This window comes from Poecilia formosa, unplaced genomic scaffold (assembly GCF_000485575.1).
Source record: "Poecilia formosa unplaced genomic scaffold, Poecilia_formosa-5.1.2 Scaffold32, whole genome shotgun sequence".
NCBI lineage: Eukaryota > Metazoa > Chordata > Actinopteri > Cyprinodontiformes > Poeciliidae > Poecilia > Poecilia formosa.
The window spans coordinates 236,191-259,046 of NW_006799971.1; the positions used below are offsets into that span (position 1 = coordinate 236,191).

Below are 22,856 nucleotides of genomic sequence, written 5' to 3' on the forward strand. Positions count from 1 at the left end.
TGTGGCTTTAGTGCATGCTTGAGTAAACTAAAGAAAAACCTGCAAAGAAGTATTGTGAAACTTAGAGAACAAACTGATTGGTAATTTCACTGATTTGGTAATTTCAAAATAAAAAAAAAACAATATCTGAACCTTTAGTGACTGGGATAATTTTACTTAATTTAATTATTCTAATAAATGGTTTGTAGTGTGTAACTACACTGCTTTTTGACTTAATTTTAACATACAAAAAACTATATTAGCTAGTGTGTGTGTTGATAAACATAGCAAACAACTGTACAAACAAGAATTCAAAACCAGATAAAGATAGCTTAGTACATAATCATAATCTTTAATCATAATCAATTAGAATATTGTCAAAAATGTGATTTAATAAAAAATAATACAGAATTTTTTTACACATTATATATTCCAAACTTCCCTTTTTATTACAAAGGCTTATATCTCATGAAAACCTCAAAATTAGTTTCAATGATCATTACAATATCATGACCAGTAAGAAAAACAGAAAAACAAGAACAAAACTGTCCACACACAGGGAGGATGGAAAACAACACTGATTGGACAAGCACTGCTACTCCTTAACTTTTTCCACTGCTCTTCACTCTGTCTGCTTGAAGTCCAACAGAGACGGAGACATGGATACGATCCTGCAGCCAAGTCTCAGTAAAACATGTTACACTGCATTTCTGGTGCTCTGGCTGACTTGTTATCAGGGTTTGGACTTTAGACAACTAGCTAAGCCAACAGTTTCAAACAGCACCTTATGATTGATTGAAGAGATGGTTTGAACTTCTTTCTTTGCTCCTGCTCTGCTGCATCCATGCTGCCTCCTATGAGATATGGGTCATGACTGAAAAAACAAGGTCCAGGACCTGTATTCTCAAAGAATCCATATGGCAAAAAAATTACAATGGAATTTGTCTTAGAATTTTATTTCTGTAAGATAAATCATTCACAAAGCACCTTAGACCTTCAGAATCTAAGTCCCACTCACATCAAATGGGACATGATAGGAGCAGTGAGGAGCCCTTTTAGTGAACCCAAAATGTGTCTTAAGCAGGGAAGATGGTGGACAGACCGCCAGAAAGGAGAGATTCTTTATAAAATGAACAAAGCTGTGCCTACCGCAGGGAGTGCATGTAGATGCTTTGTGGCAATTTCATTTTGCCATAAAGCATCTACACAATTCAGTATCATGAATTGTGTGGATTGAGGTGAGTGATGGACTCAGGTAATGGTGAAAATTGTGGTTTAATGAAGAACACAGAATTCCAGGCAGCACAGGTGAGCGATGAGACAAAGAAACACTGAAACTGGTAGCACTGGTAATTACGCCAAAAGACAACAAAGGCAGGATATGGACATTAGACACAACAAGGACCCAACAGGGAGCTGAGGCACAGGTGGGTATAAATACCCAGGGAAGGTAATCAGGGGAAACAAGGGACAGATGGGACAAGACAGGAACTAAATGAACACTCACTTTTCTTCATCCAGTCTAGGTTGTACAATTCATTAATTTCCTAACTTAAATTATTCTGAGTATTCTGCATCATTGAATCAGTCAAAACTAGACCTTGTTGGTTTATTTAAGAATAATTCAAGAAGAAAAAGGAATCAGACCATATTTTGTTTTAAAACAGTCATTGTATGAAATGTCTTTTTGTGAAATTTGCTTCACACCTCTCACCAACTGGTGTCAGTAATGCTTTAATTTACCAAACTAAGGGCTGAAAACCAAACATGGAAGAAAAAGTAATCTTTTCTGATTGGGAAAGATGACATATTTCAAAGTAAATAAAGGAGCTCATACCTCTTTTGTAAAATAAGTAACATTAAATTAGGATATGCAAAAAATACTAAAGATTGAATAAAAAAAAGTGAAAAAGTGAGCTAGGAAAAGACTAAAATCTTCTCTGAACAATTTTTAAGCATGCCATTTTATGACAAAGAGGAAAAGTTTTTCTCCATCACTGGAAGGTATGGGAACCAAATATGATTTATCTATAAACTATGAAACATTTCAAACAAAGCAAATAATTTTCCACACATGCACAGTTTATCTCAAACTGCTTAAGACTTTGTTTTAGCTTAATTTAAATATTCTGTACTTTCTGTTTTTACAATTCTAACATTCAGATAAACCTTTAATAGGTTCATTATGTAATTCTCCAAGTATATAAAATATGTTCTCTCTTTTGGAAAAAAATTACACATTCATAAATTATTTCCTTACATCTTTTATTAACAAAGCATTTAGGTTTAACATAAAAACAGTAACAGATTTTCTTGCTCCTCAGGTCATCAAGCAGTCCAACTCTTTCCCATGTCTACCAGCTCCATGCCTTCGCAGTAGGACCGCGGCCGTGACATCCTAACCTGATAGAACAGGAAAAACATCATGAAATCTGATCTTCTCCTCTAACAAACTCTTTCCATGGACAGACACTCACTGCAGGATTCCTGTGGGATGCCAGCTGCTGCAGAAGTGGGAACGGGGTCCAGTGAATGGGTTCCACAGGCCAGCTACACACAGACAGGTCACTGGCCTTCCCCGAGTCCAACACACCATCCCCCATGCTCAACCCACTGCCCCTCCAACCATACTGGGAGCTGCAGGGTAAACACAAAGCCCAGGGGTTATTTACACAAAGAACTGACTGGTGCAATCTGAGGTCAAGGTACAAAACTGAAAAACCACAAATGCTCAAGGCAGATACATGAGTTTCAGTATAATCAAGTATCTGCTTGAATCACTCAACGTTGATTTATTCTTCTGACTAGAGTAGCATAACTTTTTATTCACCACTTAGCACACAAAGTTAACAGGCAGCTGATGAGCACTTTCAATAAGTAGTTATGGAAAGATGAAAGACAGTTTATGTAAATGCAAATGTGTTGAGAATTCATGTTTCAGGACGGTTAAGTACATTGGTTGGGATATGCAACCAATGTACAGCAACATGAACCTCAGCCAAGAAGAACTTCTTCTTCCAGAGGTTTTCGGAACCAGTGAATGTATAACCATCTGGAATGTAATAAAGACACAGCATATTTGGGTTATTGTCCCTTAAACTTGACCATAAAAAATAGAATTAGTAATACCAACTTAACTAAACCTATAAAGGTCTCTTAATTTCAGCCATCTTAAAATAAAGCCTTCTATCCTGCCAATTTTTTCTTTAATTTATAAATGCTAGTAACCAATATATGCAATACTTATGTAAATAAATATATTGAATAAAAATTGGACTGTATTATCAGAGTTATCTCTATATGTTCTAACTTGAACAACATATACATCACTTTTTGCTTTGAGCAGCCTCCATCCTAGGTCTACCTGTGTCGTATCTGTGGTGAGCTCTGGAACAGCTGAGTGTTTTCACAGGGCACTGACCCCACACACTCACATTGAACTGGATGGGAAACAGATGTTTGTGGGATGATAAAGTATGCGGCTATTTCTGCCTGCTGATGTTCAAAAACCCATTTCAAACCAAATTCAAAACTTTAAACATGTTTAATGTGCACTCTCTTTTTAAACTATGAATTTAACACCCACATTAAAAACACACACATCCATGTAGTGTAATCCTTCACCTGGAACTGGATGCCTTATTTGCTTGTCTTGTTGATTTGTTGATGGTGGATGATGTTGAATGTGTGTGTGTGTTTACCTGTGGGGGTAAATTGTGTTGATACGCATCCCATGACTGGGGCAAGTGGAAGGAAGGGACAGTGTGTCGTCGTGGTAACAGCAAGGCCGGTCAAGTGCCTGCAGATGCAGTAATTCATCCGACCGCATGAAGGCAGGGTTGTCCAGAGAATCCGCGGATCCGGCCCATGAACGCAGCCAGAACCGACCCGACAGCTCATCGAAATGGTTGAACCTACGATAACTGCACACATAAACTATAAGTAGTAATAGACGTCACAATGTAAAATTACACTAAGTACAGTATAATTTGTTTAAATTTGCAAGTCAGTTTTTTCCATTAATTTCTAAACTGCTTTCATTTCGCTCTATTGACCATTTAATGACCAGGTCTTTATAATATTGGAACATTAAAGGTCATTACTACATTTTTAACAAAGAGCTGGTTTTTCTTCAAAGACATTTATAAAGTGGGAGAAAGCATTAAATTGGTGATCAGCACTGTTGTCTCAAAGAATGACAATCCATTTTATTTTGAAAAACAAAACTCAAGCATTTGCTTTACTTCTTGGCATTAGAATAGCCGTAGATTGAGATGAAATTATGTAAACTGGAATATATAGAGAAATCTAATCTCAGCAGAGTTGTTGGTCGTTTTTACCTGATTTTCTATAACAGATGCATTTGTGAATCTCATACATAGAACATACAGAGACTTTCCCAAGGCAGCAACCATGCAAGAACTGACTGAGGACGTATGTCAGAGAACAAGAGGTACGACAACAAAAGGAATCAAATGCCTAAAGTTGACTTTATTTCGATGAAAAAAATACTTCATGAAAATAATGACAAGTTCTTGGTATTAAGTCAATTTTTGGTGGCAATTCACTTCATGAATACATTCATGAAGTGTTTATTTGAACAATTTGTGTCCAATTGAGAAAAAAAGTTATGTTACTTGAAATTTCTGGAGATTGAATTACTTGTTCTTTGTCTAAGCATTAAAAATATCCTTAACATCATTTGTCTTCATTTGGATGTAGAGAGAGTTGATATTATTTCAGTAAAATCACTAATTTCATTTTGAAAACTGCAGGTCTATTATTATTGCAATATCTTGGCTGTAATTAGATATGGAGTTTAATCTGAGCCAGGGGTTGGAAAGGTGTGTCAAATGCTATTAAAAGCAGTGGTTTCCAAACCTGTCAGCTTCTGACCCACAGAATGATTGAGATACAGATTAGATTTAGAGCAGGACTAACCCTTGATTCTCAAAATCTTCTCTGGATGTAGAGAATATTTTATCTTCTCAAAATCTAGATAATTCTGAAAAGAATTATCTGGATTAACTGTACGACTTTTAGGATTTGAGAAGTAACTGAACACTGAAATCTAGCTAATCTCAATAGTAGGATTTATATCCAACTGCCACTCTTTTCTAAGCAGAACTCAAGACTTTGTGAAAACATCTTTTGCTACCATAACAGTTACAGGGCTTTGGGGGTATGCAGCTAGCAGCTTTGCACATCTATAGACAGAAATTCATTACAAAATAACTCTGGTCATTTGGGTCAGTTGCAGAGTTTTTCAATCTTGCCTGTATGACTTTTATGCCCAGACTTTATCTGGGCCAAACAAACATCTACATGCTTTGATCTAAATTGTTCCAATGCAGCTCTGGCTGTACGTTTGCAGTTTTCTGGAAGGTAAAAATCTGCCCTGATCTGAAGATGTGCTTCTCTTTCCCTTCTTGGAAAAAAAATTCAATCCCAGCTGAAAATTCAGATTCAAACAAGCATTTTGTCTTTTATTGATCTCTAAATTTCCTTTTTTGTTTATTTTAAATGTTTTGCTTTTATTTTTCATAAAGGTGACCTTGTGCAACCTAAAAGGTACCTTCTACATAAAATCCATTATTACTATTGGTTGTAGTTGGAAACAGACTCAAATGGAGGATGTTGCCATGGTTATTCAGGTGGTTAAAGCTTTAAGGGTATTTATACTAATTTGCATACGCATTTAGGGGTGGAGAAATATGTAGCTTCATCCAATTCACTGTAAATTTGGATTTATGAAGGCAGCATGTGCAGTGACAAGTCTACGTATGGTTTTATGCATCTGATTTTTTTTGTGAACAGCAAGTTTCATAATGTATCCCTGCTGCAAACATTCAGCATGAAAACTGCTCCCTCTTTTGTACATGAGGCCCCAGAGCACTGCCTTCCACATATTTGCTCTGTCTCCTACATGGGCTACAGCAACCTGTAGAAAGAAATCTTAAAGTTGTTCTATTAACAGTCGGGCTCTGTGTTATTGTTCCTTAGAAGCCTGATTTTTGGAGTGCACAAGTAATATGGTTTTCCACAACTTTCTCCCTGACCCGCCTGCCGTGTTCCTCGGTCTTCATGATGTCACTTGTTACTAATGTTCAACTCGCCACTACTTGAAGAAAGAAAAAAGTAGGAAAGACAAACTACATAATTTTCCTTACCCTTCAATCATATGTGACTTTGTGAAAGTTTATCAAAGCTTGTGGTTGTATTGTAATGGACTAGAAAAAGTTCAAAGGATATTAATTTAGTTTTAAAATATGAGCTTTGCCTGCTAGCAGTATGCCAACTAGCAGAACTCTTAACATGCAAATCTATTAAATCTATTTCTAAACATAAATGAACCAATAAAATTCCCCAATAGAATCCTTAAATGTTGGTGTAGATTATAAGAAATCATTAATGAAGTATCATAGGTGCCTGAATACCTGCTGCGAGTTTGGTCCACTTTTGCCTGGATCAGAATGGCTCGATAGCGCCGCACAGCCAGACAAGCCAAAATGCCAATAAGCATCACTATGATGAGTAGGATGGTGAGACATGCACCTATGAGCCGAGCTCTGGTCATCCTCATGTCACACCTCTGACCCATGTACCAGAAGTCATCCCCTACAAGACAACTAAAGAAAAAAAAACCTCACTCAGTCCACAGAGATATTGTCTGATAACTGGAAGGAAGGTGTCAGTGTGCTGATGAGGCTACCGGCAGACTGGAAGCTGCCCTGAATGGTGCGTGCAGATGCCGTGGTTGTGGCAGTAGTCATAGCGGCAGGCGGAGGAGCAGCTGTAGTTGGTGGTGCCGGGCTGGACGACACATTTGTACCCGGATGGGCACTGCAGTAACCAGTTACACACGTCGCCCTGCAGGCCTGAAAAAATAACATGTTTGAAAGATAAAGGCTGTGGACAAATGTCCAGATTAATCTGATTCAGGTCACACTAAGAGATTCTAACTGATTGTGGTTGTTGATAACGACTTAAATGGTTTAAATTTCTTTTTAAATTTATCTTATTGGTATGTAAACAAACATGTAAACAAACATGTAAAACATGCTAGAATTCCAGGTTGATGGATTTAAGAGATTTCCCACCTTAAATATGACGTAAATGCAAAATCAACTGAAAACTCCGCCCCTCACCCCCAAAAAAACTGTTTGGTGAAGAGCATAAATACAAACACTCTTCAAAGAAACCTGAACAGTGAACTGAAAATATGTTTCAACAAACATCAGTTGGAGTCTGTAAGCATGAAATGTCTAATCTTGGTAATATTTAGCCACTCAATTGCAAAACTTTTCCAAATCAATCAAATTGCACATGGGCCTCTAAAGTGAATAAACCAGTAACTATATATAAAACTTTCTATTAAAGGTATTTTAAATAAGATGTCCAAACAAAAAGTATGCAGGATGGTAGCCGGAAGGTAATCATAAAGTGCAGGATACTTAAGCAACATTCATCATCATGACACAGTGAACCAACAAAGCACCTCACTGATACTTCAAGCGTCTTACAAATATGTCTGGCATGATAATAGCAGGAACATAAACTAAACCAGATCATAGCTGATGAAGGAGTGGCAGGAAATTGAAATATGTTCAGACACATTCTCTGAATGACGACTAGCGACATCACATCTTTTCCTGCCAGTCACAGCATTAATGACTCTGGAAAGAAGTCCCTTCTATAGACCAGGTGCAATAATCTAATTTTTCATGAAAGAATCGGGAGCTTTATCATGCCGGTTCAACTGAACTCACACAGGTTCAATTGTAGCTCACTGAATTCATTCAGGGAATTAAGGGATGAACTTCTGAGCTGTTTTTGAATGTGGAGAAACTACATGTGGAAGACGACTTACACTGAGCTCTAGTCAGTGGTGCATTTGCTCACCTCCAACTGTGATGTTGGTGATCCTACATGATCTGAACATCGTCCCCTGGTGAACAGCCTGAGCTAGTCCTGTTTGTTCCAGCAGTGACGTGGCTCCGCTTACACTGAGCCACTGCAGAGCCTCACTAGTTTGAAACACAACCAGGCTCTGCACTGCCTGGCCACTGGGGAAAAAGTAAAACACAGAAATGTCAGCCTATGCAACCTTCACCCATTTATATACCAACGTAACCCTTTTTCCCAGTTGAAAGAAAAAAAAAAAGTCACATGTTGTGTTGGGTTGGGATGAGCTGCATGGTGAGCCGCCATGCGGCCCAGGGTCATGACACCAACACCACAATGATGGTTCACCAGACACAAAAACCTACTTTCAATGCCATTGTTTGTGCCCACACCTTGAACCGATGCCAAACATGCGTGATTAAGACATAAGTATAGAATGGGCATTACAAAACTTTGAGGCAAGTCACCAAGATGGTGGCGTCTCTTTAGGCTAATTCTGCAGAGTTAAATCAACACTATGTTGAGTCTATTTGGTCCCTTTTAGAATTGGCATTAATTTAACTCTTACAGAGTTATTTCAACAATAGTTTGAGTAGTTATAACTTTTTAAAGTGTTAAAATTACTCAATTTCTTGTTGAAATAACTGTGAAAAGATTTAAATTGACACCAATTTTGATAAGGACCAAATAGATTCGGCATAGTGTTGATTTAACTCTGCAGATTTTGTGGCCAAACTATATTTTTAATGTTTTCCCCAGTATACTGGGGAAAACATTAAAAATATAGTTTTTTAATGTTTTCCCCAGTATACCAGTATACTGGGAAAACATTAAAAATATAGTTTGGTGAGGTAGGATACTTTTTTTTTTGCTGGTTAGTGCTGAACACACATCATAATGAATTGTAATAGTAAATCTGCTCTAGAGGATTTCCTTGCATCATTCTGTTAAGGGCTGAAAGATGTGTATCCTTGCAGAGTTAGGCCAAGAGGCTACCAGTAGTTTTAACTGGTATTTGACCAAAATTCAACTTCAAAGAATTTATAAAAGTCTATTTTTATTCCAAAAACAGAAAAATTATTTTGTTGTGGGGGTGAAGGAACCAAAAATGACCTTTAACTAAATCAGCTCACCTGCTCCAGACTCCCAGCAGCTTACGGAAGCCCGGTGCTCTCTGCAGGTAGGACTCCAACTAAAATAAAAAAATGGAAAGCAGGAGGTGGGCAGAAGCAGAAAAAATTAAAGTCAGATAGGTACTTTGTTATCTAAATGTGTTTATTTGTGCCCATTGCAACATTGTCTGAGTACATGAGTACACTTTCTCACCCATGGCATCATGTCTTCCTCCAGACCAGCAGTCAAAGTGGAACAAGGCTCTTCTACAATTATCTGCAGGAGCAGCTCAACTGATTCCACTAGACAGAAAAGTGTCATAATCTCAACATTTAGTTTAATACAATAAATTATAAGCAGTATTGAACTCTGATAGCATCTCTTTACTGGTTCATACTTTCATTTCGTGCCTTTGAACAGTAATTTTGTCCCTTTCAACTTCAGATTTAGTTATCAAGAATCTATTTTTCTTTATGAACATTTTTCATGAATTGTATAGATAAAATAGTCAAAAATGCTTAAATCTCATTGCATAATTTTTTTTTTTTTAGAAAACCTTCTATGCCTCTCTTTTCACACTGATTTTAGATATCACCCTGACTTGGGTTGATTGACGCAAATTATGACCCCTGATCAAATAAAAAACTTACTGTGATCTTCTTCTAATAGATATTTACTGAGGTCATAAGACTAAAAGTAATCAACTGGAAAGAATTCTTTGTTAAACTGCGAGCAAAACATTCCCCTGGCAGACACAAACTGACACATGAGGAAGTAACATCATGCTGAAAAGGTTTGGCTAGTTGGTTACAAACGACCAAAACTTCACAAGGTATGAAACGACTGAAGCGAACTGACCATCACCCACCTCTAACGGTAGCAGGTTGGTTTGGAACAATATAGTAGATGGGACTTTTTGTTGAACTTCCCTTAAATGAAGGGGTTAACACTGATGATGTGACGCCAAAATGGTTCTGTTGGCTGGGATGAAAGGCCTGAGTAGGTCCACCTTGACGGTTATGCTTCATCGTGCCACTTGGAGACCACTGCCAGGATGTGGTCCCCTTCACATCACCACTATCTGATTTCACCGGGTGCGAAGGTGTATTTTCAGTAGTAACGTGTTTGTTTGGAGAGACTGTAGCAGAAGACAGTGGGAACAGACGAAAGGTTTCTGAGGATTCAGACGTAGTTTTAGGGTTCATGCTGCTTGTGTCCATGGAGGATTCAGCCATCGAAGAGGGAAAAGTCACCTGCGTACCATCAGGAAGCCCAGTTTGTTTTTGGAACCCATATGAAGGAGTAGATGAATCCATGGGTGAGTTTAAAGTTTCACTAAATGATGGTGTATGCATTTGTCTGATAGTTGTTGTACCTGATAAGGTCTGGAATTTGATTATCTGTGCTGGCCTGCTTGTAGAAAAAGATCCATCCTCGTTAAACAAAGTTTGCATCATGTTTGTGGTGATGTACAAATTAGTCCCACTTCTTTGCATTCCTTCTGTTGACGTTTGTGTGTCTATTCCAGGTGTTTGTGTCCGGATGGGGGAGGAATGCAGGGAATGAGAGAGTCTCTCCATGTTTTCAGGAGACTTTGTCTGACTCTGTGTGGAAGGGATGACTGTATGAAACCCATCCGTATTGTCCAGCCCATCAGTTGACTTCACAGCAGCTCTCTGAGAACTAATGTCAGACTCAGATGAGTCACTCTGAGCTGTGTGTGGATGAGGTAAAGCAGCCTCCACACCAGTGGGAATCTCTACCATGCGGGTGGTGGGTGAAGGAGCCCAACTGGAGCCCTGTGAGGAAGATGGTGATGACAGAGAGGGCTCTGTGCTGGTTGAGTCATGCTGTTTGATGGAGGATTTTACAGTTTTCGAAGATGTGATGGAGGTGAAAGCTGCGTAAAATCCGTCTGATTGAGCTTGTTTATTCTCAGGAGTTTGATCAACAGCACCACCGTGTGGATATATTGAGGTACTGCTGTCAGACGTCAATATCCCAGGTAAAGAAGAATCAAAGACACTGAAACTGGAAATACTTTGGTTGGTCTGCATATCTGTATGTCCATCCATCTGTGTAACAAACTTCTCCATCTTCATCGTCTCTCCAGATGTAGATCTTTGTAAATCTGTGGTAATGGAAAGAGCGACTTTCGTGTCTGTCCAGGATGTCTCAGTTTGCACTCGGGTCAGGCCAGTAGGATTTTCTGTTTTGGTGTCTGTACTGACTGCAGGCTGAAAATATGGGCGTGTTATGGCAGTCGTGGGAGTGTCAGCGAGGTGAGTCGCTCCAGATGTATCCGCTTCATTGTTCCATTTTTCCTCAGGAAGAGGGAGAGTTTCCCTATCAGTTCTCCCAGCGACTGGGAGTCCCCACTGGGATGAGGTCGGCTGCAGCAGCTCCTTGTCATGAGAGAAGGTGCTAGATGCAGAGCGAGTGCCAAAACTACAAATTTGCCCTTCATGGACATGACCTCTGCCCTCTGCTGTACCCTTCACCACCCTTTGAGCATATGTGGCAATGCTTTTATTGGAGGCTTCCGTCACCAACCAACCAGTATGGTCCTGCTGCTGTTGATGGATTGACTCGCCCTCTGAAGAATTTCTCTCAGCTTCCTGAACTAGATGACCAGGAAGAACACAGAAAAACAGAGGGGCAGAGAGGGTGAGGATGGAGAGTTAAAAATCACAACATTCCCCCAACACAACACAGCAAGTGTGATAAGTTTCCAACAAACACATTAAGTGAAAACATTTTCACTGGATGTTTTGTTACACACCCAGATTAAGCCTGAATAAACTTGTTCCATCGCTACTGCAGCAAAAACACATTTAATGCAACCAGAGCTAGGAAGAAAGCATGGAAAACTTCATTAGTACCAGAAAAGGCTCACGTGAACTAAGGCAGTGTGGTTAAACTGTAAATGAGGAATGCGTTTTCTCACCACAATAAGTCAGATGAATTGAATTTGAGGAAATTCTTGGCCCTGTCCAACTGAGGACAGCTCTGTTTTCATCACAGTCAGAGAGCAATACTGTTTCCCCATGACTTTGTAGGATCTGATCTTCCTCAACACATCTCAGTGAGATCCTCCAATTACTTTCTGTCCATTTTAACTGTAAAAGTAGCTTCTTCCTCAGAGGAATGCCCAACAGCCAAGTGCAATTTGAAAGTGGTAACCTTTCCTCCGACTGCTGGCTTATGGGGCTGAGGCTGCCGGTGTGGTTAAAGAACTCAGGTAAAAGGAGAGTGATGTGGCCTTCAGGTTCTTGGTCCAACGTGACATTTCCACCACAGTGTTGGTGCAACATCACAGCTTTATCTGGAAGGAACAAACCAGATGAATTAGAGATGAAACCTAACATTTGTAATTATTTAGGAAAAAAAGAGAAGAAAAACTCATTTATGGTCTTGCATAAAAAAACTACAGTCATGGACTTGTTCTGGGCTATGTTAGGAGAACTAAAGCTATAGTCCTTATTCTGATATCTATAAATATCTGTTTGGATGGAAGCAAGCTTTTAGGTTGACATAATCAATTCAAGTTTTTAAATCGATTGATCCTATGGTCATAAGGACCAAAGCAAAAATGTGAGATAAAAAAAAGAATAAAAGTGTATGATTTGTAGCATTTTTGTACACCTTAGTTTCAATTTTATTATGATCGAGATATGAAAAATCCCAGGAAACACAAAGTTGAATGTGGCATATCTCTCTCCTCACCACAATTCTGCAGAGGTCCCATGACTGAACCATCATTTGATCCAGGTGTACTGAACCAAACAAAGAGCTAAAGCATGCAGGAAACCAGCCCTTGAGGTCAAACCGTTTACACCACTGGCTCAGGTCATTTACCAGAAACATCCAAGATTTAGCAATCAGAGCTGCTTCACAAAATCAGGATAGCTTATTAAGCCAGGATTTTCCAGATATCCTGTCTTAATTAAGCCTCAATTTGGTTATATTTACTTATTCATTTACTCCATAAACATCCTTTTGTCTCTGTCCAGGGGGCTGCTAACAAGATACATTTTATAAGCTCCATTATAACTCATCTTCTCTTCTGTCTTTTGATTGCGTTAAGTCTTTGCACTGACAGTTAAACAAGAAATTGTCCCTTCAAAACAAAAGAGCATCACAACTCAAACAGGAAGTGAATTATAGGTTATACCAAAGGTACCCAAAGTGGGTCCTGGAGGGCCAGCATTCTGCATGTTTTAGTTCTCTCCCTGGTAACAACTCCATCAGCAAGCCAATGTTCTTCTAGGCCTCTAATAAGCCATCGTTTGATCCAGGTGCGCTAAACCACTGGGTTATGTTGGTCCTATGTTGGTCCCTATGTTGGTCCCAACATAGGGACTTATGTTGGTCCCTATGTTGGTCCCAACATAGGGACTTATGTTGGTTCCTATGTTGGGACCAACATAGGTCCCTGCCTATGTTGATTACAACATAGGCAGGGACCAACTGAGTTATTAGTAAGTCATTTGCACATTGTAGTCAACATTTTATCCACATATTCCCCAGATACTACAAAACGTTATTTAATCTTGACCCGTCATGTTTGTTCTGTATAAATATCGATAAGATGTGGAACAAAAAAAAGAGCAACAGAAATTAATCAGCTGCCAGATTAACTTATTATATTGATTTGCACTGTTCATTTATTAGGTTATAGTTGTTTAGGAGATGACAGGTATGATTATGACATTTTAGCTAAGAATTGTCTGCACTAACTGTGTATTTAATCAAGCTGCTATTGTTTGCCATGGTAGCATCAGTGTTTGTCTTTAGTATGATGTGCTTCAGTTCCTCACTATCCTTCAATAAACGATGCTGTTTATTCGGTGTGAGGCATGGCATGTGCAATTTGTCTGGCACTGCATCAGTGAATTTGTGATCGATATCTTGATTTGCTGAAAAAAAAAAATCTGTTGCTGCACATTCACCTGAATTACTTAAGCCCAACATGCTGCACCTCCTGAAACGGGTTTGGTTTTTGTGAAACGGATAAAGTCAGGATGAACTGATGGCGCCTCACTTTGTCTCTTATTATGGATTTCAGAATTCAGGATGAGTAAATATAGTAAATATTTGAGTTTCGAGATATGAAGGTTTCCCATAGTATGTATGAACATTAGCCAACATGTCTTATGAGAATTTTCCAAATAATAAAATTCACTGTCCCTGTTTAAAACCCTTGAATTAAAAAATAAGATATATTTTGAATCATGTTTTCTTCCCCCAATAAAAGAGCCCCATTCTGCTGAATCTTACACAGGTATCCATTCAATCCATTTACAAGTCTGATTTAATTAGTCACATCCTAACGATTTAGGAGAAAAAAGCAGGGGGGAATTCCAGAGAAAGGAAAACAGTAGATAGCATGTAATCATTATACAGTTAATAGCTACTAAAACAGTTCACTGAGCAGGTAAATGGCTTTCTACCCTGGGGGGCTAAGCCACCCCTGCCCCTTCAGTTTTACTCACGTCCTTGACGATATTGCTAGAGGCATTAAAAAAAAAAAAAAAAAAAACGTTAAAACCAGCAAAGAGACATTTGAAATATTTTTGTACCACCTTTCCTTTGGTTATTTTTACACCTACGTTGTTAAGCAGGCATTAATACAAAGACTGAAATAAAATTTAAAAAATAGGCCATCAATAAAATTAACATAAATTCTTCATAGTAACAAATTACTATGTATATTCTTGCTGTCTTAGTCTAAAATGTCCATATGGCGAGTGCTGCAGATTCGCATTAGTAGTTAGACTAGCTGCTGTTCCTACCTGTTGTAAAGAAAAAGAGCAACAGACAAACGTGGAGCTGCATTTCCAGCGGTGAGACATTTCAGAGACAGAACCAGCCCGTTTTCCTTTCTGCTGCGATGAGGACGAACAAACTGCGCAAAGCCCGAATCAATTTCATCCAGTCTTCCTGTGGACGGAGGACAGAGAGGCGTCACAATCCCCCCTCCTCTAACAGCCTCATCATCATTTCCCCTGCAGGACAAATGGAGCCCCGCAGCCTCCCTGTGTCATCTAATCACATACACGTGTGTCAGTCAAACGCAGCGCCCTGCGTGGTCAGCGACTTGTGCTATAATGATGAGCTTCACGGCGCCTCCAGGCTGCGGCTGCGTCGTTAAGGTCCGTGGAGATTTCTACAGAGGAGAGAAAGGGATCCTCTGGTCGCTACAGATGCTGATGTTTTACACCATAGTTAACTTGTTGCAGGAAGTCTGAGTTTACTGCAAGAAGCAGAGAGATGTTAGAGCAGGGACTTCATTAGCGTCTGAAACTCCTGAATACTGCTGACTAGCCAACCTGAAAACACCAATTAGAGCATTTCTCTACATTTCTCTACTCTTAATTTAATCCCCGCTGCCCTCATGTCTGTAACCTCTATTTTGACTAATAAGCAAACTGTTTTTGGTTTTTTAAAAAACAACCGCACCCGCTTCTCCAAATAAATAAATACATAAAAATAAAAATCCATCACTCATTTTGAGTGTTTTAATTTTTATTTATTTATTTTTTGCTAATTAAGTGCCTGCATTTAAATCTTTGAGCCCCTAATGAGTTGATTTCAATTGTTTTCAAGCAACACATGAAACTGATCAGAGGGCTGTTTCACAAAACCGGGATAGTGGATTTAGTCGGGATTTTCCGGATATCCTGGCTTAATTAAACCTAGATCCGATTTCACAAAATAATTGTCACATATGTTACCATGGCGATTATTGCTGTGCAGAAAAGAAACAAAGCACGTAGTATTAATAACTTTGACTTTACAGCAATCCCTCATACTGAGAATGCATGGAGCCACAGTGGAGAGGAAAAACTCTCCTTTAATCTGCCATCTGCCAAGACCAACTGCTGGTTTGAGAAGAGAGAACAACTGGACAAGAAGAAACAGATGAACTGATGTAGGATTTTTTAAAATGTTTATTAAAGTAAAAACTTAGTAGCAGGAAAGGGATTAGATTAGTTGATGGCAGCAATATGCCTCCAAGAAGGAATCACAGCCAATCAGCATGCCAGATCAGGTTTAGTTTCTATGGAACAAGTTAATTGTTGAAATTAAAGCAAGTGGTAAGTTTGTCCTCCTGTAGCCTAAGCCCATAGCAGCATAAATACTGAAATTGCTCAGTCTAACTGTAAGCTTTATTACAAAGGAAAGTTTTAAGCCTAGTTTTAAAAGTATACAGAGTGTCTGCCTCACAGACTAAAACTGGGAGCCGCTTCCACAAGAGAGAAGCCTGAGAACTGAAGGGTCTGCCTCCCATTCTACTGCTGCAACCTCCAGGAAGCAGCAGGAAACTTACAGTCTGACAGTGAAGTGCTCTGTTGGGAACAAATGGCCAATCAGATCTCTGATGTAAGATGGAGCTGATTATTAAGGTCTTTGTACATGAGAAGGATCATCTTAAATTCTATTCTGGATTTAACAGGGAGCCAGTGAAGGGCAGCTAAAATAGGAGAAGTGTGATCTCTCTTTAATTTTTATCATAACTCTTGCAGCAGCATTTTGGATCATTTGAAGGCCTTTGGCTGTATTTTATGAACTTCCTGATAGCAAAGAATTACAGTAGTTCAGTCTGCTGGTAACAAATGCATGGACTAGGTTTTCAGCATCACTCCTGGACAGGATATTTCGGCAATATTCCAGTAATGAAGGAAGGAAACCTGTTTTCAAACTTTACGCACAAAACTAAAAGAGGAATCCTCCAATAAAAAACAGACTCAGCTGAACGAGGTAAGCTGAGGATCAGAGTTTATAAGGGAATCAGAGAAGTGGCACCAATATCTCCAAGGAGATAAGGACGATGAAAAAATTAACAGAACAAACTGATGATAGAGTTTAATGAAGTGGCCTTGGGATTAGTGAAAGTGTTCTGTTAACTTGGTTAATAATTAAAGATCTCAAGCTAATAAGTCCCCTCCCATGGGCCCACCATCCGTGAGAGGGGCCAAGGGGTCGGGTGCAGTGTGGGATGGGTGGCGGCTGAGGGAGGGGACCCTAGCGGTCTGATCCTCAGCTGCAGAAGCTGGCTCTTGGCATGTAGAATGTCACCTCTCTGGTGGGGAAGGAGCTGGAACTGGTGTGTGAGGCTGAGAGGTTCCGGCTAGAAATAGTCGGCCTCACCTTGACGCATGGCTCTGGTTCTGGAACCACTCTCCTTGAGAGGGGCTGGACATACTTCCACTCTGGAGTTGCCCGCAGTGAGAGGCACCGGGCAGGAGTGGGCATACTTGTTGCTCCCCATCTTGGCGCCTGTACGTTGGGGTTTACCCGGTAAACGAGAGGGTAGCCTCCCTCAGCCTACGGGTGGGGGGACGGGTGCTGACTGTTGTTTGTGCTTATGGGCCAAACAACAGTTCAGATTACCCACCCTTCTTGGAGTCCTTAGACGGGGTACTGGAGAGTGCCCTTCCTCGGGACTCCCTTGTTCTACTGGGGGACTTCAATGCTCATGTGGGCAATGACAGTGAGACCTGGAGGGGCTTGGTTGGGAGGAACGGCCCCCCCGATCTGAACTCGAGCGGTGTTCTGTTGTTGGACTTCTGTGCTTGTCACGGATTGTCCATAACAAACACCATGTTCAGGCATAAAGGTGTCCATATGTGCACTTGGCACTAGAACACCCTCGGCCGCAGTTCGATGATCGACTTTGTTATTTTATCATCGGGTCTGCGGCGGCATGTCTTGGACACTCGGGTGAAGAGAGGTGTGGAGCTGTCCACTGACCACTGCCTGGTGGCGAGTTGGCTCCGGTGGTGGGGGAGGAAGCCGGTCAGACCTGACAGGCCCAAACGTGTTGTGAGGGTCTGGTGGGAACGTCTGACGGAGTCCCCTGTGAGCTTCTATTCCCAGTCTCAGTTTGTTTTCAATGTCCTACACGATTTGGATTCACTGTATAACCGTTGGATCATAAAAAAAAATGGCACGTTATTCCTATCTTATCAGTCACATCCTGTAATATTGAGTAGCTGCTTAAGGGGCTTATTCACTGACTATAAACAATGTACTAGTTACAGTAGCACCACAAATTGCTTATTTTTAAAGGTATATTGGACAAGATTATTATCTTATTTGCAACAATCTGTAATTTTACAGAATATTTGAAAAGCACTATTTTCTGTTGTTTTTTTGTTGTTCAGCAATTGTGCTTTGCAGAGATGTTGGAAATGTGTTAATATATCTACTTTCTCCTTGGAATTAATAAAGTCATACTGAACTAACCTGATTTTTAGTTGTCAATTTTTTTCAGTAATTTGTTCATTTGTGTTATATAACTATTAATTTTAGGTCAACACATTGTTAATAAGGGATGAACTAGAAAGATTCTTGGTGACGAGGCAAATATTTGGTATTCAGTCAGTGTGGCAGGAAACATTTTATCAAGAGCTGTCTGTATCTTCTGCAGCAGTTTTAGGACTCACACAGGTCTGATATTACAATCTGCAACATTGAGTTTCAGGTTTAATGTAGCACTTTCATGTAAATTGCATCCTCAGCGGATCATTTGTTAATTTTTTTCTGTTATTGCAACTATTAATATTTTAATATTAATAATTAATACTTTCCAGTCATTTTTAAAAATTGGGCAACTGAACAGTTCAATTCTGACTGTATTTTTGTACTATCCTGAATTTTTTCAGACTTTTCAATGCGTAGGAGGGCTGCTGCCTGTTGAGCCGACAGGTTTCAGCTCCGCTCTCAGTGTTGCTAGAGGTTGGGAGAGAAACAACCAACCAGCTCTATGAAAACAAGCCCAAAAATGCCCAACTGACGGCCATAAACACAAACAAATCAGTAAAGGGACAAAAATGTGTTTTATAACTTTATTCCTCAGTTACAACAGTGTCAACAGTTTAAATGAATATTGATGCTTTTAAAAGCTGTGGGGCCTGATGTTAAAACCTGCAAGCTTTCAATGGTACCGTCTTGGAATCAAACATGCTCTTTCTGAAGTCATTTCCATAAATGAACAAACTGTTAGTTTTTGAATGTTGGGTGTAGAACGTAAAAGAACAGCTAATTCTCTGTCTGCAGGGATGCACAACATCTTGAAAATGATTTAAACAGCCAACCTACAAATCTTGAGAAAATGGTGTACATAAAGGAACTGCTTTGGCAGACAGCAGGAATGAAGGAGAAGAAAAAGCAAACAATAGATGGTCCATTTTAAAAACATGCACATGTCAGTTACAGTAGCATCTGCTTTTCAGGAATCAGTCACAACTCCAGGCACTAATGCTTCTCTATCATGGCATTGCTGTGGTAGATAAAAGCTTCAGGTCTTTGGGAATAATCCTTTGTTCTCAGAGTCATTTTATTAATCAAACTTGAGTGTGGGATTTTGAGCATATAATCCCCTCTAAAACATTACTGTATGTGTTTGACTTACTGGGGTGATGAGTGCATTTCAAACAAATGGCAGGCCTGCTTGGGTTAGTTTCAGTAAATGCGTGTATGACAATGGAGTGGGAGAGCAGGTGGTGCCGTCCTTTCAGCCGGTACGTAAGATGATGTGAACTCCAGAGTCGGTAAAAACAGGCCCACTCATGTCTCCTACTTTGAGAGCGAAGGAAGCGTCTTCAAAAGGCTTCTGCATTTGACCTGAATCACACAGAAGGCGCATTCAGCAAAGAATTGAATTTTCACGTCAAAAACAAAGTTAGAATCATTCAGTTATTGACAATTGCACTGTAAATCCTGTAAGTATTTCTTTTGGATGCCATTCAGGGTTTACCTCTTCCAAACACACCAAGGTCGCCACCATTTTTTGCTGAGCTGCAGTCGCTAAACTGGGAGGCTAAGCTTTCAAACTTCTCCTCTCCTGACTTGATCTGTTCGATGTACTCTGCATGGAAAAACAAAGACAACATGACAACGCAATTAACAATATCTTTGAAAATGAAATTTATGTAACTATGTACACAGAGTGATACAATACTTCAAATGCACATTTCTGTAAAAATGGATGATTACAGCTTACGGCTACTAAAAACCAAGTTTATTTTTTGACACAATTAGAATTATATTAAGTGTTTTAACGTTTCCTGGAAGATGGTTGCTCCTGGTTTGGGCTGTGAAAACTTCATGCTGGATCTCAAGCAACATAGATTATGAGCCTCTCATCTCCTCTTTCCCATGATGCTTAGGCTGTAACATGACTTTAACACATGTTAAAAAAGAAAGTAAAGAATCCTTACTTTTGAAATCAATTACTGAAATATATCAATGACATCTTAACCTCCTGAGCTGCACCTGATAGCAGCTCATCCTTTACAGAGCGGCATCCTGCTACAGCTCATCTGATCATCTCTACTTACTCTGAATGAGGTCCAAAGCCTCATCTTTAGATCGTGTGATATTCTGTTCTCGCCAGGAAGATGGTCGACGTGACTGATTGTGTTTCACCAACAGATGAGAGCAGCGAACCTGCAAGTGGGAAAGAAAACACATGAACCCTAAGCTCAAAGATCATTAATAATTCATCCAAAGGACCTAAGTCTGTCATGATAACAAATTTTGTAGATGATAAATTGTTCCAGAAATTATTGCAGTAAACAATAGCATTTGTTTTGGGACTATTTTCATCTATTATGCCATAAATAATGGCATAATAATGCAAGTTTACGTTCTCAAAAATGAGTAAACTTTATCTTTGTTAACAACTCTTAACACTGGAACTGGAAGAGTAGACTCAGGTTGTAACACAGGCATATTTATCTTAACTAATAGTGATACATTATATATATTATTTTTGGTAATGGTGTACAGTTCTTGTCATTAGTTGCCCTGTGAAATTGATTAAATTGCAACAATCATTATTTCAGCTCAACCTTTTCTGGCTCTCCACGTCCATCTCCTACTGGACGTTCCCACTGGCTGGCATTGGTGATGTGATTAAAGTAATACACTTTTCCTGCAAGAGCAAACATACAGACGTCCAAATTACATGTTTTTGGAAAATAGACAACAGACACAAAACACTGATTATGTCACATAATTTTGTCAATTTTTAACTTCAAATTAAGTGACAGTAAATGAGGCTTTGGAATGATTTGGAAACAAAAAAAACAACAAAAAGAAAGAAACGCATAAATACAGTTTGCCAGTACCCGTGTTTAAAGCTCAAGCTCTCTGCACTATGTTGGTCGCAGCAGCATCAGCGCCATAACTGATCAGTATGATAAGACCCCTGTAGCTTTAGAGTTAAAAAAAAACAAAAAAATGTTTTTTAACTCTAAGAGGAGAAAAACCCCAGTCAGACTAGACATAAATATGTGACTTTGCTGATTTAGATCAAAGTAGATGTGTTTCAGCATAACCACCTGGCATTAATTTCCTCTACCAGTGTTCAGATTTCAGCTCTCTGCCTTATTGCAAGGAAAGGTTGTCATGCAATACCTGTAAATAATGGGAACCAGCAGGAAATCAATCAGAACTATTTTGGTTTGCTCTGTGCTTTGATCATTTATATTTCAAAAGATTCAACTTGCCCAAACAAGTTTCAAACCTTAAAATTTGAAACTAACAAATAATTTAAAATCTAAATCATAGAAATTAAAAGAAGTCTGGTTAAATTTTTAGAACATGACAGACGCATTAAAGCACTTTAACTACAATATATTTTTTTACACATTTAACAACTGATTTACATGAGGCACTTTGGCTTTATTCGCTACAAAACTCTTTAACAGCCTTATAACAAATTAAATGGGTGAAGGAGAAGAAATAGAGAATAAATAATACATAATTTTAATAAGGGCAGTCAGAGAGCAAGGAAGAGAAAATAACCCAAATAATTGTTATAGGTGTCAAGCTATACGAAATCGCATGTTTGTACAAAAAACTGTTGCTTTAAATAATGTTTTTTAAACTATAAAAAACATTATTCAGTCTTGTGTACTTTGCTTCAACAATTCAAAAAAAAAAAAAAAATTCAAAAATACTTTATTGATCCCTAAGGGAAATTAAATGTTGTTGTAAATACCGTATATTGCAACATGAAATTTTAGCATGTACGATAACTACTAAGTAATGAATATCCCTTATTTTAAAGTCAACAGTGTAGCCACAGCTAACATTGCTTCATGAAGGCCAGTACTTAATTTGATTAAGTGTTTGTTAAATAAGTTTGAAGTTCTGGGGTCATTTAGAAAAAAAAACAGACATTTACTCCTCTTTAACTCAGTTTGGCATTTGTTAAATCAGTTAAAACAAGATTCTCTTAAAAGGCTAGGCCAAGACAACTGTTTTTAAAATTTTAGATTTGACTCTTAGATACTTTTATGTTAATTAAAACTCTGGGTCTCGCGCTATTTTAACGCAAATTTATACAACGGGGTGACGTCATGCGTGGCCCTGCAGCAGCAAACCTGAATGAATTAGCTCCTCGTGTAACGACACAATCACTAAAGTCGAACCCTATCTGGAAAAAAACGCATTAATGGCTTCTTATTCTACATCAAGTCTTTCACCCAATCATTCTGTAATAATAAGGTTTCCCTAGTTTCCTTCTTTATTGTACCACGATGCACATGCAGCTAGCTAGCGAACCAAACCTACTTACAATACAATTTTATAAAACTCTGTGGCTTATTTATCCTGTTTCAGATTGGGGTTCATTACCTGAACTACGACTCATTCTCTTCTCCCATCCGGACGGTAAATTTTCTTCGTCTCCCATATTTGTTGTAGTAGCAACGTTTTCAACTTTCAATTCACTGTTGCAGCGAAGCAAGGAAGGAGTTACAGCGCAGGACACGACAGTTAATAGCTTGTTTTCGATACAAGTTGTTTTCAGTTCTTGTCCCGCCCTACGATGGCCTTCCTTC

The 22,856-nt window shown here is 39.0% G+C and overlaps 2 protein-coding genes and 1 long non-coding RNA gene across 3 annotated transcripts; all 3 read right to left on the reverse strand.

Annotated features, from left to right (window-relative positions):
• Positions 1-2,227: 2,227 nt before the first annotated feature.
• On the reverse strand, positions 2,228-15,314 carry LOC103136368 (uncharacterized). The gene is made up of 12 exons (XM_007549571.2): positions 15,057-15,314; positions 14,793-14,940; positions 11,945-12,322; positions 9,866-11,620; positions 9,211-9,299; positions 9,018-9,076; positions 7,882-8,045; positions 6,692-6,857; positions 6,417-6,608; positions 3,681-3,902; positions 2,457-2,616; positions 2,228-2,382 (listed from the first exon to the last, which is right to left on the reverse strand). Exons 2-12 carry the CDS (start codon positions 14,833-14,835, stop codon positions 2,308-2,310), a joined length of 3,303 nt encoding a protein of 1,100 aa, XP_007549633.1. The 5' UTR covers positions 14,836-14,940; positions 15,057-15,314; the 3' UTR covers positions 2,228-2,307.
• Positions 13,069-14,776, reverse strand: LOC107835941 (uncharacterized). Its single transcript, XR_001661782.1, has 2 exons — positions 13,450-14,776; positions 13,069-13,324 (listed from the first exon to the last, which is right to left on the reverse strand). It is a non-coding gene; the product is annotated as an uncharacterized LOC107835941 (long non-coding RNA).
• A 3,523-nt stretch (positions 15,315-18,837) lies between the features above and the next one.
• Positions 18,838-22,810, reverse strand: pin1 (peptidylprolyl cis/trans isomerase, NIMA-interacting 1). Its single transcript, XM_007549573.2, has 5 exons — positions 22,651-22,810; positions 20,859-20,941; positions 20,346-20,454; positions 19,763-19,873; positions 18,838-19,629 (listed from the first exon to the last, which is right to left on the reverse strand). The coding sequence occupies exons 1-5, from the start codon at positions 22,706-22,708 to the stop codon at positions 19,520-19,522; spliced, it is 471 nt and encodes a 156-aa protein (XP_007549635.1). The 5' UTR covers positions 22,709-22,810; the 3' UTR covers positions 18,838-19,519.
• Positions 22,811-22,856: the final 46 nt, after the last annotated feature.

Excerpts from the sequence above, each read along its gene's own strand:
- LOC103136368 (XM_007549571.2), bottom strand. The coding sequence starts at position 14,835 with ATGCAGCTCCACGTTTGTCTGTTGCTCTTTTTCTTTACAACAG. Across the intron at positions 12,323-14,792 it reads GCTCTTTTTCTTTACAACAG|ATAAAGCTGTGATGTTGCAC; the intron begins GTAGGAACAGCA and ends TGTTCCTTCCAG. Across the intron at positions 2,617-3,680 it reads AACACAATTTACCCCCACAG|CTCCCAGTATGGTTGGAGGG; the intron begins GTAAACACACAC and ends TTTACCCTGCAG.
- pin1 (XM_007549573.2), bottom strand. The coding sequence starts at position 22,708 with ATGGGAGACGAAGAAAATTTACCGTCCGGATGGGAGAAGAGAATGAGT. Across the intron at positions 20,942-22,650 it reads GAGAATGAGTCGTAGTTCAG|GAAAAGTGTATTACTTTAAT; the intron begins GTAATGAACCCC and ends TTGCTCTTGCAG. Across the intron at positions 19,630-19,762 it reads CCTTGGTGTGTTTGGAAGAG|GTCAAATGCAGAAGCCTTTT; the intron begins GTAAACCCTGAA and ends TGTGTGATTCAG.